This window comes from Manacus vitellinus, unplaced genomic scaffold (genome assembly GCF_001715985.3).
Source record: "Manacus vitellinus isolate BGI_N305 unplaced genomic scaffold, ASM171598v3 scaffold_42_pilon, whole genome shotgun sequence".
NCBI classification, from domain to species: Eukaryota; Metazoa; Chordata; class Aves; order Passeriformes; family Pipridae; genus Manacus; species Manacus vitellinus.
The window spans coordinates 1,848,517-1,868,395 of NW_021940553.1; the positions used below are offsets into that span (position 1 = coordinate 1,848,517).

Sequence of the window (19,879 nt, forward strand, 5' to 3'; positions counted from 1 at the left end):
TGATGTTGGTCCCAGAGCTGGAGGCAGCTCTGCAGGGAGGGATCTCACCAGAGTGGAGCAGAAGGGCAGAATCCCCTCCTTTGTCCTGCTGCCCACACTGCTGGGGATCAGGCCAGGATACAGTTGGATTTCTGGGCTGATCTCCCCTGAGCAAATGAAGCATAAAATGAATCTCTTTCTCCTGTCTGTTCCTCGCTGGAACAGCATCCCAGGTCAAGGTATCAGGAGCAGCTCCCTGTGCTGCTTTTGTGAAGCTGCACAGGAATGAAATCCCACATCCTGGGTGAGGTGCTGGGGGTGGAAGGAGAGGGCGTTTTGCTCCAGCAGTTTTAGTAGCCCTACGGCTTTCCCCAGACAGCATCTGGAGCGCTGGGCATGTGCTGGGTATTTGTGAGAGGTCTGATCCCTCTGTCTGTGAGTGCACTCCAGCTGACAACTCTAATCTGCTTCTACCCCCCACTGCTTTCCTGACAATTCCCTGCAAGCTTTACTCTGGACATTTTGCTGCTAACAGCGTCACTGTCATTCCCAGGCAGGGCAGAGGTATTACTGGATGAACCTTTTCCAGAAAAGAGTTTATGCACCGGGGGAGGGGGAAAAAAAGGCATTTTCAGTCAAACTGGCATTATTCGAAATACAATTTTGCAAATTTTAGCCAAATAAAAGTGTCTAGGTTGGACACCTAAGAGGATGTAGGCATCATTCTTGCATCCTTGTGAGAGGATACTTCCTCCTGGTCTATGCCCCAGCAGAGAGGCCACAGCTGTGGTGGGGGAGAGTTGATTTCTGCTTGGTTCAAAGTAAGAATTTGATTCAATATCTCTTGACTCATAGAATCGTTTTGTGGCCACAAAGATAGTGGTGTCACTGACTGTGAATAAGCAGCTTTCTAGAAAAGTGGGACAATTTCAACAGACAAAAATGTCCTGTCTCCCCTGGGATGAAGGTGCTGTGTTACAGATCCCTGCTTAGCATCAGGCAGAGTGAAAGCCCCAGATGAGTGTCCTACCCACAGAATCATTCAGTGCACGAATAGCATGGCTTACTGCTCAGCTTTTGTGTAGCTACTGCCCTCTTTAAAATAAACTTTTATAACCTGGAACAATATTCTTCATTTGAACTGCTAGAGGCTCCAGGAAATCTTGGTTGGGGTTAGCAGAAGGCCATGGACTGAGACACCTGGAGTTTGAGGATAGAATTTGAGCACATTTTATCTCAAGATAAGTTTTATTAAGGGTTTTTTTCTTAGACTGATGTATGAGAGTGCAGCAGAAGGTCACAGAGGTAGTCAAGGGACAGAAGCACATGGCACACAGGGAAAGGGTGAAGAAAATAGAGTTTTTAAGCCTTGAGAAGAAAAGGCCAAGAGGGAATCTGAGTCCAGTCTTCTGCTGCTTGAAGAGAGGTTACATATCCAGTCTCTTCTTAGTGATAAACAGCAAAAAGGCGTGAGGCAATGGACACAAGTTGCAATGAGGAAAACCCTGATCATATATAAGGAAAAAAAGTCTTCCCAGTGAGAGTGGGGCAGCCCTGGGATGAGGACTCAAGAGTGCTTGGGGAATCTACACCCTTAAAGATTTCCAAAACTCAACTAGACATGTCTTTGCAGTTAGCCATGCTCGGAGTGGGAGGTAAAAATACACAACGCTAGGCACCCCTTTTAATTTAAAATTTCCCATAACTCCATGATTCATCCCTTCCTAATATTGTCACACTTCTCTGACACGTCTGGGCTCACGTTTGCATGGCCTTTACCAGCTGTGTTTGCTGATGCACTGCTACACTCAGGTACGGTCTCTGTTTCTGCTGGATGGGAACACAAATGGTAATTTGCAGCCCTGCCTCCTCCCTTCCCTCTAACTCCCCCAGTTTAGTGAGAACTCACTGCTAGGTTTTTGCTGTAGGCAGGTGTAATGCCTTTCTCCTACCTGACTGATGCTCCGCTGAGCCCACATTCAACAGGAGACATAAAGGTGGGTATTTTATTAGGCGTTTGTTGGAGTAACTCACCGACTTGTTCTGAATTCATTCCCATTCTGTTCTCATCACCACAGCATCTGAGCTCCTTCCACGAGACATTTGATAGTGTGACTAATATCTGTTGCATACTGTTTGTTCTGTCACCTTCTCCCAGAGGGAGAAGTGTGTGAAACATTAAGTTTTGCTGGCCTAGTTTTGTCTTGTGCCTTGCTTTAACTTGTTGGGGGTTGGTTTGTGTCTCTCTACAATGATCTCCACGTGTTCACACAAAGGAGGCAGGCAGAAGAAAGATGATGTGTGCTTCAAGGAGAGTAGTGATGTTCTTCACAGCCCTGTTACTTCTTTGGAGTGAATTCCATGCTGGCTCCCAGGAAAGGTCTGACTCTTCTAGAGATGAGCTTTGTCCATTGCTGAAGTCAGAGCAAATTTTCATCCCGATGGATGAAAAGGTGTTATGATATTATGAAGACCATTTTTCAGGACAAATCACCACAGCAAATACTGTCCACAGGAGAGAGCTCCATTTATCCCAGAAAAGCTCAGTACAGGTTTTGAAGCCATGGCCAAACTCTACCCGTGTTCTACCATATCCCACCCTTCATAGATTTAATCTTTGCCCTCATTCAAACAGTAGCTGAAGTAAGCTTTTTCCCCTCATTTTGACTCTTCACAGATCGTCCTGAAGAACCTGACTAACCAAGAAGTGGCCACATTTACATATGGGGAATGGCTGTCAAAGCTGAAAAATGCCAGTGGAAGCCTGGTGTGTGAGATGCCAGCTGTCATAGATGAGGAGCAGATGATGGAGGACACAACATACACTCTTCAGGTTAAAACCAGTGACATTGGAGGTTCGTCCATGGCAGATATTTTATGACTTTTCTAGCAAAAAGTTTGATTTTCAGCAATGGAAAACATCTGCTTAATTTGAAATTATGTTTATTTTAAAAGCATAATTTAACCATACTTTGCTGGAAAAAAAAACCATTTTGGCTGGTTGTTCATCATGACAGTGTTATTCTGAGAGATTCATCCTCATCTGAGCTCTGGGCATAACATATTTAGACACAAGGCCTAGGTTTGATTGCTCTCTGCTTTCTCTGAGAACACCTTGACAGAAAGTATTGCTAGAGCAGACCATGCTGCAGTGGTCAGCAGCCACTTTTTTCTTTTTTGTTGTCAGGTCCACCCATGTAGGATGGTCAAAGCTGATGTGCTCCAGGTTTTCAGTCAGCACTACCTGCCTGGCTCAAAGCAGACAACAGTAACTCACCCTCCTTTTCAAAGTGTCTTGAGACCATTTACCTGAAGCTGTGAAAAACCATCACTAAAAGCGCACACCAGATAGAAGAGGTGTAACAGAGTACACAGAGAGCTGCAGGGCTGCCAGAGCCAAGAAATGGGATTTCTATGTCATTTCCTGAGATCACTGCCTCTTTTCATGAGAAATTCTGTCAGGCTGCTAAATGAAAGTTGCAGCCACATACAGGCTGCCTTGTGCCAAGGTGGGACAAGCCAGACGCTGTCTTGCAGGACACCTTGCTTTGAAAGGTTGACCCTTAAAGGAGATTCTGTCACACCAGTGCACAGAACCACCTCCTGACCTCTACATCTCTTTCTTTTTCTTTTCTTTATTACCTTTTTCCCTGTGGATTTACCAGTGGTAATTTATGCAGCTTGTGATCTAAGAATATAAAAATTTCCCTGGCAGAGCATCTTCGTGCCGCTTCACCATTTCTTATCTATCTTCTCTGCCTGCTGCTTGTCTGAAAAACATGTAGTGAAACACAAAAAAACAGAAGAGAGAGAGAGCAGAAGGTTTGTTTATGTATCTGGCAATCCATCTAATATAATGGTAGATTTTTCTGTGACCTTTTTTGTGAAATCCAGCCCTAACTCACAAAGGCGATGGAAATAGAAATGAGAGGAGAATAGAAAATGACAGCAGCAGCAGACAGATCTGCCCTTCCCATTGAATGAAGGATGATGGGTATTAATGAAGAAACATTTTATTTCATTATGAACAGTGACAACCAGTAGGAAAGAGCAGATTACAGGGAGGTTTCAGAGAGTCTGTTTGTGATTAGATCACACAGCTCACTGACATAATGCTGAACTTTATCCAGCTTATCTAAAGTGGGTACAAATCATGAACCATCTCCCCTCTTTGATCATTATGTATTCTACAGTTACTCCTGGTTGGACCCATTCAGGAAGAAAGGCATTTTATCCTTGACGGTTGTTTTGAACATGTTATATCATCTCCTGCCATGCTGACATTGTCTAGGGACAGCAGTGCTGCACAAGGAATTAAATGTTTCAGTTTCTAGGCATAAAGTTTTCCTCTGCAGTAGCTTTCAACTTCCCAGTGCATCAGGGTCATCAGAGTCACAGAGTAAAAAAAAAAAAATTTGAAAAAAAAAAATTTGGGGGGGGGGGAAAGAAAAAAAAGCAAATTCAACTCACCTATTTGTCAGTCTCCAAAAAATAGTACTTCTGTTCTTAGTTACTTCTAGCCTAGACTGTCTCTGGTCAACTCATCTTAGAGAGAAGAATCTTCATCAGTGGTCTGGATAGTCCTCTGAAGGGTCTCTGCCAGTCTCTCTTCATCACATTCAGACAGAGACTGCACGATTTTTAGGCTAGATGGCTGAGGTCAGGGAAAATGAATCACATAAAAAGTGTGCTGCAGCAAACTAGAAAGCATAAACCATTTCCTCCCCACCACAGGTGCATACTTAAAAACAGCCTCATTTTACTTTTTCCTCAAAGAAACCTTTGAGTTGCAGTTTGGGCTTTCACAGAGTCATTCTGCTGCGATGATAATGTAACCTACAGAGGTTGTGTCAGGGAAAGACTCTGCTCCTGCAAAGGTCAATCACCTTTCTTCCACCACTAGCAGCACCTCAGATGGCAGCTCTCAGACTACACATAGATAGGAAGAGAAGAGGATGTTAAAACACACATGTCCCAAGTCAGATGGGTAATCTACAGTTAAAAACCAAGATCTTGATCCACTTTTGATCTTAGAAGTAAAGCACAACCATTTTCTTCAAAGACCCACTGACACAGATGCAGTAGGGCCAGACCATTTGATGGCTCTTTCTGTGGCACAAAAATGTCCTCACTGGTTAATTTTTACTTGCTCTATTCCACATGCAGGCACAATATACATGGTAATGCAATAAAGATGGGGAATGAATAAATACTGCCTTCTCGTTTTCCAATCATTAATGAAGCATAAGGTTTTTATCTCTGTTGTTATAAGATTAATTAGGATGTTGTCAGCTCAGCTCCAACCTACAAATTACATAATTTAGGACAGTTGGTGTCAGTTCCTAGTGCCTTATCCAAGTCTCTGTTATGTCAAAAGGATATTCTTTAGCCTCAGAAGGCTGTGACTCAAGCCCACAGTTTGTTTAAAAACAGTGCATCTGCTCAGTAAGAATCATAAAATCGTAGAAACTTCTGTTGTTAGAAGGGTCCTCTGGAGGTTCTTTCACCCATTTTCCTGATCAAAGGGCTATTGCCAGCACTGGGTCAGGTCAGATAAGACTCTGCCCAGCCAACTGTTGGACAGCTCCAGGGATGGTGATGCCACCACCTCCTCAGGCATCCCATCCAGACCTGAAACGCATTCCTAAGAAACTTGTGTTTTTCCAGATGCCCAGCCAGAACCTCCCCAGAAACTTGTGGCTGTGGGTCCTTGGGCCTCTGCTCAGTGTCTCAGCCTCACCCAGGAATTCAAACTGGCATTTTGCACTGAACACTGGGAACTTCCTGTTAGCTTGGATTCAATCCCGATATGAATGTCACTGCTGTAACCTTCGGGTCACATTCAACTTCCCAGCATGTGCAGGGTTTATTCCACCACAGATGCAGAACTCTGCCGAATTCCTTGGGACTTCTTCTTGCCCAGTCCTCAAGTTTCTCAAGGCCCATCTGGGTTGGAATTCTGGCATTCAGCACATCAGTCACTCCCGCAAATTTACTGTTATCTGGAAATCTGCTGAGGAAACACTCTGTCAGTGTTTAGGGTGTTGATGATGGAACTCAGTTCAGCCCTGCAGATCCCAGTATTGACCCATGTGCTATTGCACTCATTGCCAGTTAAGGCTTGTACAACCACAGCACCTTCATCTCTTCATTTGTCAGGTCCTTTGCAGTCCCTAAATGCTCCTGGCAGTTTCCTGGAACTGACAACAACCAAAAAAATATCAGAGACCCAAATAGGTGAAACGTACATTGATTTAACATTTCTGTTCTTTACTTTCCCATCTCCTGCTAATTGCTTGTGAGGGAAATGTCACAGCATGGGACCTTCATAAGCTTCTTCCTACAGGGACAGTTTTGCTAAGAAACAGTTGGTTCCGTGCTTTTTGAGACCTGTTATTAATTAGGAGCCTGCTCCTTGCAAGGAAATGGACTTGAGTTTGCTTTGTTCCTCACCTCAACAAGCTTTGGGGTCATAAAAGGTACTGCCAGATGAACTGCCTGAATCCTTGACGCTGTTTCTTCCTACTTAAGCCCTTCCTAGGGAACTGCTGAAAATTAGCCCCAATTTAACATGGGCCATTTTCATGTGGACACCACATGTAGCTTTGCCTTTCCTCTGTATGACTTTTTTTCTCCTCTTTTATAATTTTTTCCAGCCCTTCTGTAGGAACATTTGTGGTTTCTTCCTTATTTCTGTATTTAAATAATTATCCCATGGAAGTGGTAGCTTTCTCCAGAAGTTTACGGTACCACCAACTTTGTCTCTGCATTGGAACTGTGGGAAATACTGTCAGTGTGGCTTAAAGTGGATTTATGATACCCTTGTGTAAGAAAGAGCTTGGCAGGTGGTTAGAGTTTCAAAGCTGGGCTATCTAACCAAGGGCAGCAGATGCTGAGTTTCTTTGTAAGGCAGATTTGGGTCTGATGATCTTGTTTCCCTCTTCCAAAATTTAAGGGATTCGGTTCTGACACAGCAGTGACTGTCTGCCCATGTGGAATCACATTTTTCTCCATGAATCTGATTTTTTATTATGACATAAAAACTAAAATGCAATCATTTCAGTCGTATGGTAAATCGTGCCAGGTGAAGATGCAACACTCGCAGCTAAAATGTTCCTAAGGTCACCGAAGGTGATGGTTTGGCCTTAAACTCCCCAAAAGTCAGGAAAACAGCATGGTTGGTTTCTGTGGCAAAATATGGACAGTAGTGGACATATGAAATTCAATATTAGGTAATAAAGATCATCTTAGAAATGTTTATTTTCCTAACATATACATGATAAGAGGGTGGGAGTTGGTGTGGAGAGCTATTGCATGAGAAACTGGGACTTTTTCCATTAAATACAGCATGGACAATATTTTGACACTGCCACCACTGCAGTCTCCACACCTTGAGTGCAAGGGAAAAGCATGCATCTGTGTCTGTGGGATGGGCTGGAAAGGCTGGATTTTAGCTGCCATGGGGTGTCCTCCCTGCAGGATCCTACACAGATCCACTGAAATGTGTTGACTGTGCCCAGAGAAACATGAGCATCCCTGCTGCCTCTCCCTGCCTGCCTTTGCTCCCTCCCCATGCAGCTGGGGGTTGGGAGTCAGCCTGACTGGGCAGACTAACTCATGACATTTCTCTTTGCTGTCTCCTCCCAGGAGCAGGCACCGATGCCAACGTGTCCTTGATCCTGTTTGGGGAGTATGGGGACAGCGGGACCCTGGCTCTGAAGGAGTCCAACAAGTCAAACAAGTTTGAGAGGAACCAGATGGACGAATTCAGCTTCTCAGACATGCTGAGCCTGGGAGACCTCTGCAAAGTGCGGGTCTGGCACGACAACAAAGGTCAGGGCAGTGACTTGCAGGGAGGGAGAGGTTGGGGCAACGTTTTCACTTGAGGAAGCACATTCTACTCCATGGGCACAGGGCAGCCTGAGGGCACTGTTCCCAACTCTGCTGCAGGCTGGATGGATTACCTGGATTTTATATGGATCCTGTGTCCTAGCTTGCCCGTCTAAACGCACCCCCTTTATGCAGGTGAACATCTCCCCAGATGCTGATGTAGTATCTGCCTGCACGGGTCCCCAGCTTCAGTCTGAACTCACAGCCACCACTGCAGCACAGGGATAGCTCCTCCAGAGCAAATCCATCCAGCCTGTTGTCCCAACACACTGACTCTATTGATGCCTGTCATGGTTTGAGATCCCCAAAATCTAATTCCCTAGTCTAAGCCCCCTCCCCCATCTCAACCTAGTATAAGATGTGTTTTTTCCAGACAAAACACAAGATGCAGAATGGGGGAAAGGGAATATATTACAATGACTATACAAATAAATAGTATAATACATTATACACACGATCACAACTATCTCTATTATGACATAAGTATTTACAATGGATCAGATCTCTTCTTCCCTCCAAATAAAAGTCCAGGAGGGAAGAAGGACAGATCCCTTCTAGTCTCTACTCTGAGCAGCAGTATCTTCTAAGGCAGCAGGTCTCTCTGTCCTCTCCACATGCAGCAGCTGATAGCTGGATTTCTGCCAGCACTCACGAGGGAGGCCTCCAAGCCTCTCTCGGCCCCTTGACACAGGCAAAGGGGTCTTCTGTGGGCTGCGTTCACCCCAGACAAAGGTTGTTCCACCACGGTCATACTATGAGACACAGGGGGTCTTCGTGATGGTCTGGTATCTTCAGGGGACTCAAAGCCCCTTGCAGAGCTTCTGGACCCTGTCTCAAGATGGTTGCGAGCTTCTTGGTAGCTTGCAGCAAGGGAGGGCCCCAAGGTCAACCTCCACACACTGTCCTGGCTGAGCTCTCAGGACAACCGAGCTTCTTAGCTCCTCTACTCCATTTAGGACTTCTAATCGGTAAGAGTCCACCCCCCTCCGTTTTGGAGGGATCTCAAAGAAAGTTTAGGGGAGTTTAGCAGTTCTTACCCCCAAACTTCCTCTCTGTAGAACTCAGTTCTCTCTTTCGGCTGCTGCTAGCTCTTTTTCGGACAATACTGTGTCTCTCCAGCTTGGCTGTAATGCCTCTGCCGCTTCTTATCCTTTTTGGCTCTCTGCCATCGCTTCTGGACGCTGCTTCTGCCGCTGCTGTCTCTGCTCACTCACGGTGGAGAAAACTTTTAAGCTTTGAGCTGCAGGCACTTAGTCCAGCCTCACGCTGTTCCAAGTCCCCTCAGCCACCCCCAGCCAGGGGCTGGGGGGCCCCAGAGGCCCCAAGGGGCTCAGAGCCCCTTTCTTCGTGGTGTCAGAACATGGCTACCACTTCTTCACCCAACTACAACTAAACTTCTCTTCCGTTTGCTTGTGGTATGCTTACATTTCGCAGGAGCGCCCACTGGACAAAACTTCAAAGCTTTCAGAGGTCACCACCCCCTGGGGCTTACCACTTCCTTAGCTTCAGGGGGAAAACCTGGTTCAAACCACTACAACACCATGCCTTTCACACAGGCTGACGTGGCACTTCCAGAGCAATTTGATGCCACGGAGCTGACATCGACACATGGGGTAATGCAGCCTGGCATAACACAGTGAGCTTTAGAAGACAGAAATAAAGATCTGTGTCTGTCTTTATTAAGATCACTGCATCAGCCATTGGCGCCCTGCTGAGAGAGATTCTGATATTTCCCTGCTGCAGGACACCCTGACTGGTGTCACAAACAGCAGAGCAGCGCTCGGTACTGCTATCACAGTCATTTGTGTTGTCATTCAGGCATCAAGCAGTATCTTGTAACAAAAGCACCATTGACACTGCTGTGGTGACACCCCATCCCACCCCATCTTCATGTAAAGGGATTATATTGCATTAGCAATGGCTTGTTCTCTGACAGCCGGCCCTTGCTGCAGCCCAAAGAGGAAGCTCAACAGCTCCCACAGACCGACCTGGGTCACTATTAACAAGGCTGTTTGGACAGTAATATTTATCAAAATCCAAGGAGGAATGGCAGCAGGACTACTCAGTAATTACCTGCTTGTACTGAGGCAGCTGGCTTATGGCTGGGGTGGGGTTTTATGTCAGTGTGGATGTGCCCTGGCCATCATCTTCTTGACTAATCCAAGTTGTGGCAGATGGGGAAGGCTGCATCTCATACAATATTAATAAAATACGCTACCTCTGGATCAAACTTCCGTACTGGAAGTTTGCCTCCTTATTTTTATTAAAAAAAAAAAAAGAGAGAGAGAGAAAGAAAAGAAGTCTTACTGTAGCCACTGTGAAAGATGGGAAATACAACCACCCTCAATTGTTTATTCCCAGACACTCCGAGCTTTGAGCTCAGATTTATCACTCCCATAACACAGAGCAATTTAGTTGATTAAACTCTGTAATATCATGTTATATAGCTGCTGCTGAATGCAGTAAGGGACTTGCTTTCACCTGATTACTTTGCCAAAACACTTATTCCTTGGATCTGCAGTTTAAATGCAAGTATGGAAAGGGCTGGTGAAACACAACAGTTTTAGCTTAGCAAACAGATATCTCTGCAGTTGGAAGAGTGGTCCAGATGTCCTTCTAATAGCAGCAAGAAATCAACATGGACTTGCAGATTTGCTTTCAAATATATTACCAGCTAATATGTGTATAAAAGAACATTTTCCTCAAGAGGCATCATGGTCCCCTGGTGACTGGCCATGCTGACAGAGTGAAATACACCCACTAGGGCAGAGCTGGTCCTTAGGGCTCAGCAGCACGAACAGACTGGGAGGTAGAAAGATGAGAACTGGATCAGACTGAGGGTCTGTGGAGCTCAGCAGCTCTTTCCAGCAGCAGCATCACTGAGTACCTGAGGGAGAGGAGGAACTGAGTGATCATGTGAAATCCTTCCACAGTCCTCTCCATCTTGCTGCGCATAGCTCAGGGCATCTCCTGAACTGGATTTAATTTTTGTCCACTAGGTAACTTTCAGTGAATTTTCTCCTTCAAGTTCTTGCCCAGGAGACATTTAGCGCCCACAGGAGGAAATGAGTCCCGTGGGTCTCTTTCCTGCTGTGTGACAAGTGAATCCTCTTAATCCGGGTGGTTTTGTTGCCTTTTCCTTCCTGCACAGGTGATCATGGTTCACCTTCTCTGTGCCACTGATGATGCTGTTGATGCCATTGGGGAGTCACCACATTGCAGCTGGGCTGTGGTAATTTCCAGCTGTGTGCTAGTGTTGGTTAGTGGTAAAGGGAAGCAACAGAGTTTAGCCTTAGGCTAAGCAGTAAGTAGGCTCTATTTATTTAAATTTGCTGTGGGCTAAGAACATGTACCCAGATAGGCACCACAAGTCAGCTAAAATAGTAAACCGTGTGTCCAGAACTTGAAATATGTCTATAAATACGCATTTGAACCCCTTATTCTCTTTCCTTATTTACTCATAACACTGGTTTCCACTTATAAATAATGGTTTTTACCAGATGTGGCTGACTGTAGGGTTAATTTAAGCCTTGGAAAAACAACATGTTCGGGTTTTGCTCAGCAAAAATTTACTTGCTATTTTTCCCGCAGAAAGAAGGAAAACTGTAGTTTAAGTCATAACATATGTTGTCTACATTGTTCTTGCATTAGTCATGTGAAAAGCATATCCTATCTAAAACTTCACACAATGCAGCATGACAGTTTGTTGGGTGGGCAGGGTATTTATTACTGCCGGGATCCCAGGATATAACTATCCTTCAGATACATGCCTGCTCTCTATACATAACTTATATAAATTGACTGTGGCACTGCTTAGAAATTTGTGGCTCTATTTTTTGGAAAGGAGTAGCAGGGTCAGGGATCAAGGGTCATGTATGGGTTTTGTCAGATGCATGGGGGACTTGGGGTATTAAATAAAAATGTGCTTGTATTTACCATTAATTTGAGGCATCAGATGTTGATCATTCTTTCCTTAGGAATTTTCTTTTTTTTTTTTTGGACTAAATGGTTGTCTGCCAATAGCCTGTGAAAGGTTTGGCCTCACACTGTCTACCCCATTGCTCCTTGAATGTTGAATACATGGAACATGGTTGATGTCCTTTTTTTAATTTTCTAAATAATCAGTCTCAATCATAAAATTATAGAATGGTTTGGGTCGGAAGGGATCTTAAATCCCACCTCATTCCATCCCCTGCCATGGGCAGGAACACCTTCCACTAGACCAGGTTGCTCCAAACCCCGTCCAACCTGGCCTGGGACACATCCAGGGATCCAGGGGCAGCCACAGCTTCTCTGGAAAACCTGTGCCAGGGCCTCACCACCCTCACAGACAGGAATTCCTTCTCAATATCCCATCTAACCCTTCCCTCTGGCAGTGGGAAGCCATTCCCCCTTGTCCTGTCCCTCCAGGCCCTTGTCCTCAGTCCCTCTCCAGCTCTCCTGTAGCCCCTTTAGGCACTGGAAGGGGTTCTCAGCTCTCCCTGGATCCTTCTCTTCTCCAGGTGAACCCCCCCAGCTCTCCCGGCCTGGCTCCAGAGCAGAGGGGCTCCAGCCCTTGGAGCATCTCCATGGCCTCCTCTGGAATCTCTCTGACATGTCCTTCTGATGTTTGGGACCAATGACAGCATCCCATTAAATGTCTTGAGCATTTATGGGCTAGTTAGGGGAAATACTAACCATCACAAGGCTTTCTTTTCTTTCAGGCATCACCTGATCCCCTCAGGAAGTCAACCACCTGCCTGTTTTTCAGGATAAAATACATTTAAGTGCCTTGCCTGATGTGGCTGCTTTGCCATACACTGCAGCTCAGAATCCCCCTCTGTCACTGAAGTCTTGCTGCAGTGGCTTTGCTCCCAGTTCTCGTCCCGCTTTTGTTTATCCTTTCACTGAAATTTGACTGCAGTGGGGTGTTCAGAGTTGAAGAGACAGTAATTACCACGGCAAAGACTATCAGGGGGTCTTTAGACTGCAAACGCCACATTTGCACCCTCTGGAAAAGCACGTCAGTTTTATGGCCCCACTTTAATGCTTTTAAATGCCATTTTCCCCACAAAAAAAAGAAAAAAACCAAAACGCTGAGTGGCATCTATGTATGAGATATAAAGGAGGAATGAAGCCCCCATCAAATTCCTCCAACTTCAGTAAAACTGATGAGGGAGGAAGTAGTCGCTCATTTGAAAACAGGCAGTTTAAAGACTTCACAACCGCAATTTCAAGGAACTTGCTCTTGATTTTTTTTAGACATTTAGAGCTCACCAGCGAGGTTCTGGTAACAGCAAAGTGCCGTGAATGAAATTTAGTTTTAATTTTGCTCCATGTCTTTTTATCTTGCCCCTGTTTACTTTGAGATACCGATGTTCGACCTAATATATTTAGACTCCCTGAGCAAATTTAATCGCTTCCAGACTCCCCATCTCCTGATCTCAGATAGGCACTATGTATTTTCTCATATCTCAGTTCATTTGCTTCTACATTTATGCAAGATCAGTATCTGTAGGTCTGTAGAAATGCTGGCTTTCTAAATATAGGCCTCAATTTTTTTCTCTGCTATAGGAACTAAATCACCATCCTGGAAGAATGGCTCAAAGTTTCTCAGTATCTCAGTAACCGAATTATTTACCTAGAAAAAGCTTTCCCCCCCCCCCCTTTTATCTTTTTTTATTTTATTTTTCTGCCTCTTTCTCCATGAAACAAGGAGGTATGGAAAATCTGGACTGAGCTCCCTCATTTGCCTGAGTAGATTTGAACCCAGGTGATAAGCAGTCTGTCTGAAGTCATTAATTTCAGACTCTTGATTATCTCAGTTGCCATCAACAAAGGGGAGCCAGAACAGCCTAATTATGGATAAACTAGACTTTCCAGTGTTACTATAGGAGCAAAGACAGAAGTAAATAACAAGGTTATGGAGCCCAACTTCTTTGACTCAATGGGCCCCTTCTCTCAATTACACTACCTGCTATAATATCATCTAATTGAGTTTTAAATAGCCTAACTGCCCCAGTGACTCCTTTTGTGTGGCTCTTCCAATGGAGAAAGTATCTTATTCCCTTTCTTGATCTGGACTCAAGTCAAAACCATTTGTATACCCTTGGTTTTCCTTTTCTTTCTCTGAAGCAGCTACCTTTTTAAGGAGCAGTATCTTGGCTCAGATGCTGAATTGCCAAGGCCTTGAGCTCACAGCACACAGCTTTTCCTGAGATATGTTTCTGCAATTCATGGGTACTATTCCAAGCCTTTGGGGCACTTGTAGGCCATAAATTATTTAAAAGAAAAACCCCAACCCTAAAGAACTGTCTTTTTTAGCCCTCTGTAAGGATTTATTCAGCTATCAGGCTTGAGAAGGGCTTTTCTAAGCCCCCTTCTTAGCTCTTGACTGTTGCCTCTTAAACTCTGTTGATCCTCGGGGTAGATTTGTTGAATAGTTTCTGCTTTAAATAAAAGGTGAGAGGGAGAGAAATAGATGTGTAAAACTGCCCAAGGAGAGGAGAGTCCATCATCCTCCCTGTTTTCTTGGTGGTTCAGTACAGAGAGTGAAGACAATGTCAACTCCCGCATCTTTCTGCGTGGATGCAAGTCAACACCTTTGACAGGGCACAAATGAGCATGCAAACTGCAGACCTGTAGTGTGCCAGCAGCTGTGCCATGGATGATTAGTCCTTCAAATTGCCCAAATCTGGCCTCAGCACCTAGGGAGATCCCAGCATTGACCCCCACAACCTCCCCCCTCACAAACCTTGCACCTTCCCCTCTCTTCTGTGTCGGGTTTTTTTCTTTACACTAAACAGTGCCAGCACAAAGATGAGGATTTCATCCCTGTGGGGGTGGTGAGGCCCTGGCACAGGTTGCCCAGAGAAGCTGTGGCTGCCCCATCCCTGGAATTGTTCAAGGCCAGGTTGGACAGGGCTTAGAGAAACCTGGTCTAGTGAAAGGTGTCCTGTCCGTGGCAGGGGGTTGGAATGAGGTGGGCTTTAAGATCACTTTCAACCAAATCATTTTATCATTTAATGAAAGACGAGCTACAGGCATTACAGCTAAAGCAGAAGGCACTGCAAAGATGTCACATGCAGAGCGTACAAAGTCGAAAAATTAAAAAAAAAAAAGATCTAAGAAATCAAAATAGCAGACTTGGAGAGAAGAAGATTTCAGTGTTGACCTTGTGCATTCATTCATTTCTTTCCAATCTTCTGAATTGCAGAATCTTTCACTACAAAGCAGAAGGAGCCCAAAAGGCCAGGTGTAGCTGTAGAATTATCAATTTTCTAAAAGCTTCTCTTTTCTACAAGCCTCCTTTGCGCCTCTTGGGGATAAATTACCCTACATCCTTGTTAAATGTTTTTTGCATCAAGTATTCCTCAATAAAACACAGAATTTGTTTCAGTCACAAGAACATAATATAAGAAACTGTTGTATCTTCACTAAGAGCTGCTAAGTGCTTTTGCACAGGCGTAGTTGATGTTTAGGATGCACTGGGGGGGAATTTCTTAGGGTAATTTATGGGTGATTTTGACCTGAGTCAAATCCTGGATTGAACAAGTTGCACAGACAACAGAGGAGGGAAGGGGGGCAAGGGACCTATTTTCTAAAACTGTCCCAAGTGTTAAGCTTTTGCTTTGTCAAAGGTTCTGAGAGGTTTTGCATTGCCTGTCTGCTCTGATGAGAAATGTTGTGGTGTGAACTAACATGATCCTAAAGAAGAGATACACGAAATGAATCTATTTTTATTCTGGCACTGGCTCGCTGAATGACCTTGCGTAAATCACATCTCTGTACCTCATTTTCAATTATGTAAATTAGGGATAAAAATTATTCACCTTCTCAGAAGTGTTTTGAGATGTACCGAAGCACAGCTAGATGCTATGATTTTAACACCTCACAATTAACGCTCCTTTTCCAGTGATTTGATGCTGCTATCAAAAAGCTCCCACCATTTTCTGGGTGATGTCTCACGAGGTGGGGTTTAGGGGTGGACAGTCACATAACCAGGCAAGGGATAAATAATGTCAGAGGATGCAGGGCTGGTGAACTGTCTGTGCAATGGTTGTTACTTCATGTTTCAGAAAACGTGAAAATTAAAAAAAAAAAACAAAAACAAATGCAATTAAGGGGCTGAGCAATGGTTGTGGATGTCTCAGCAGCAGCAATACTTTACTGGCCCCTGAGCAGCCAGTGTCCCAAGAAGGAGGTTTTTTCACTCCTATGGAAACATGAACACCAGTAATGACTACTGTTATCCTTGATCAGACATCAACTGCTTCCAAAACCAAACCAAAAAAAATCTGCTGCAGATAGATAAGGGATAGAGAGGAGAGTCAATGAGTATGCCTGCAAAGAGCGGACACCTTCGTGGACATGTGTGTATCCAAACCTGGATGTGGTTCTGCCAGCAGATTTGATCCCATCAGCTCTTTTATTTTGGAAGGAATAGTGAATATTCACTAAAGCAAGGTGAGGGACCAGGTGCCTGGTGAGCAGTGAACCCACCTGACTCGTTTCATTCGCTTTTCCCCCCACCCTCCCACGTTTCTGCAGGTATCAAAATAGCTTAATATGTTAGGGATGGCAAATGGTGGCTGTTCCCAAGAGGGCCAAAGGAAACTTCTGGTGCTGCAGGTTGGGATTTTAGTGAAATGAAGCAGTAATGTCATCATCTGTGTTTCATCTACCACTTCCAAAGTCTGGCTCAATTGTACTAATTGTCATGCAGAAATGCATGACAAGGAGCTTACAGCCCAACCTGCCCGGTGCCAGGAAAGCACAGCCTTCCAGCATCACCTGGGAAGATGGCAAGATGGCCCTGTGAGGACCTTTCAGATGTGCACGGAGGGTCCTTGCCCTTCATCACCCAGTGGCCAGCTTGGGCCCTTTTGGGAAGGAGGATAAATGGGACAAGTAACTGCTCTTTTTGGATAAGGACATTTGGGAAAGAGAATACATTTCACTACATCACACTAAATTATACAGAGTCAAGCAAGCAAAGTGATTCTTTTTTCCCCAAAGCTCTTCTCTTCCTCTAATTACATTTGAAATGTTTTGCATGCTATTGAAAATGTCACTTCCAGCTGCAGACCATTAAGGAGCCTACGTGGCACTGCCACGGGTTTTATTAGGTCAGGTTTGCTGTTGCAGATTTCAATGGCTGCAAAAGCAGGCCTGGAGTGAAATACCTTTTGTTACAAACGTTGAACACTTGTTTTGGTGATAGGGGACCCTTCACAAAGGCACAGTGCTTGCCAAATTATTTTAAAGACCAAGACCTGCGTAATTGAGCAGAAACTGCTCAAATGTGTACCATTTCTTCCTGTCTGCCTCAAAGCACTAAAGGAAAGAAATTTAGTGGTCCTGGTTCGTACTGGGGTCACTGCAGAAAAGCCCATGGTGCTCTCCAAGGCATTTGTGCAGCTGTTTTTTTTTCCTGAGCCCTTGTTCTCCCAGTACTGTTGCTCGAGGTGTCAGTGGGATACAAACAGGTCTGCTCTGCTTTTCTGCAAGCTGAGTGATGGAGCAGTTCTGGCTTTCACAGAGGATCAGGATACCCCATTGTCATAGTTTGAGAGCTCCAAAATTCAGTTCCCTAGTCCAAGCCCCCTCCCACATCTCAACCCAGTATGAGATGGTTTTTTCCAGGCACCACACAAGACTCAAAATGGGGGAAAGGGAATACATTACAATGACTGTACAAATAAATACTACAATACATTATATACAATCTTAGCTATCTCTACCATGACATAAAAGTATTTACAATGGATCAAATCTCTTCTCCCCTCCAAATAAAAGTCCAGGAGGGAAGAAGGAAAGATCCCTTCTTCAGAGCAGTAATGTCTCATAGGCAGCAGGTCTCTCTGTCTCTATGCAGCAGCTGTAACTGGATTGTTGTAGCTGGATCTCTTTTCAATACACACAAGGGGGTCTCCAAGCCCCTCGGCCCATCGTCTCCAAACAAGGGTCTTCAAGACATAAGGGGGTCTCCTTTCACCCCTCTTGGCTCTCCTTCGACTCCAAGAGAAGGTCTCACCCATGGACTGCCAGCAGGGACTAAACTCGCTTCACCACAGGGATATCACGAAGTGCAGGGGCATCTTCATGAAAGTCCCTTCCTCAGGGGGTTCACCCCTGAGTCAGAACATCTTGGGAAGCTTTCAGTTGAAAGCCTTTGCCTCAAGAGTTCTACCAGAGCTCCTGTGCTCTGTCTCAGGCTGCTAGGTTTGGCAGCAGTGGCGAGGGGGGCCAAGGTCACCCCCTCCGCATCCCAGTCCAGCTTCAGGACGTCTGAGCTTCTCAGCTCCTCTCTCTCTGGTGCTGCAGCACTCCAAGACTCCTCTCCTTATATAGGAGTCCATCTCCTCCTCCTCTCTAGGAGGTCTCAGAGGGGTTTGGGGAGTTTGTTTCAGTTTCTTACCCCAACTCTCTCTGTAGAACTCAGTTCTCTCTCTGCTGCTGGCTCTCGTTCTCTTTCTCTCTCTCCTTCCAGGAGTTCTCTCTGTGTTGCTGTCTGCCTGTTGCTGCTTGGTCTTATCTCTTCTGGCTCTCTACCACCGTTTCTTTGGTCAGTGCAGTTCTGCCACCGCTTTTCAGTATCTCTTGCTGTGGCTCACAGTGGAGAAACATCCCCCAGCTCATAGCTACAGATACACAGTCCAGCTTAACACTGTTCCAAGTCTCTGCAGCCCTCGCCGGGGGCTGGGGGGGCCAGAGACCCCCAGGGGGGCTCCTGCCCTCTCTCCTCGTGGCTTTACAACATGGCTACTTCCCCTACAACAACTACAACTACCTTCTCTTCCATTCTGCTTGTGATATGTTTATATTTTGCAGAAGCGCTCACTGGGTAAAACTTCAAAACTTCAAGGGTCACCACCCCCTGGGGTTTTACCATTTTATAACTTTGGGGGGAAAACTGTTTCCCCCCACCACAACTCTCCACCCCCCGCTTTTGTGAAATATCAACATATCACAACAATTTGAAAAATTCTAATCAGCGTGCAATCTTCAATAAACTAAAATACCATCAAAATCTCTCTACTACATATTAATATAACATTATCATAAACTTTACTCTTAATACTTAACTTACATTACTATAGCCTTACTTTCTCTACAGTGGTACAGTCTGTGTTTTGTCTGGAAAACTCTTTCTGTTACCATAAGCATCATGGCTTTTATCTCTTTTTATCTCGATGGTTCGTAACCATCCTCTGCTACCAAAAATGTCATGGTTTGAGAGCTCCAAAAATCTCATTCCCTGGTCCTAGCCCCCTCCCACATCTCAACCCAGTGTGAGATGGTTTCCAGACACCACACAAGACTCAAAACCATGACATTTTTGGTAGCAGAGGATGGTTTCAATGCATCTACCTCTGGGTTATGGGCCCAGCACACTCCTGCTGCGCCAGGAAAAAGGCTGTGAGCCACCACTGCAGAGATCCTCCTGTTTCTCCCATGCAGCCAGGCCTTGCCAGCACTGCTCAGGACTTGGGAAAGTGCTTTCACCTTGCTGTATCCACACCACTTTTCTGGCTCCTCTTCCTCACTCCTTCACTGATGCTGCTCCATAAACCAGCTTCGGCTGAGGATTTGATGCCTCCGGGATTACGTCCATATGGGATGTAGTTTCCTTTCCTGTTATTGCTCAGGTGCTGTAATGTCTCTGAGCCCATTGCTCTGTGAAAGTCACATGGGAACAGAAGGTGTAAACAGGGTAATACTCTGAAACCAAGATTTCATGACCTGAAAAGTGGTTCTGCAGACATGATTTGTTCTCCTTCCACTGATGTGATCCCCAGCACACAGAGCCAGCCCAGCAGAGGGAGAGTCTCACATTTAGACTTGGAGCATCATTGGCTTTTGCTTTTTTTTTTTTTTTTCCAGATCAATGCAAAAAGAAATTTAATATATTTTTCCCAGCTTGAAACAAGATAAAAACTATACCTTTTCTGGTAAAGCAGAACAGTTTCTTCAGACACAAACAAACCCTTCAATTTCCATATCAGTTTTTAAATGGTGTTTAATGCTG

General features: G+C 45.0%; 1 protein-coding gene across 1 annotated transcript in view; it reads left to right on the forward strand.

The window, feature by feature from the left end:
* Positions 1 to 19,879, forward strand: part of LOXHD1 (lipoxygenase homology domains 1) — a 152,649-nt gene that overhangs the window by 122,773 nt on the left and 9,997 nt on the right. Inside the window, exons 37-38 of the mRNA XM_018078765.3 lie at positions 2,657 to 2,834; positions 7,627 to 7,812. Coding sequence (XP_017934254.2) covers positions 2,657 to 2,834; positions 7,627 to 7,812 — 364 coding nt within the window. The remainder of the gene's footprint in view (positions 1 to 2,656; positions 2,835 to 7,626; positions 7,813 to 19,879) is intronic.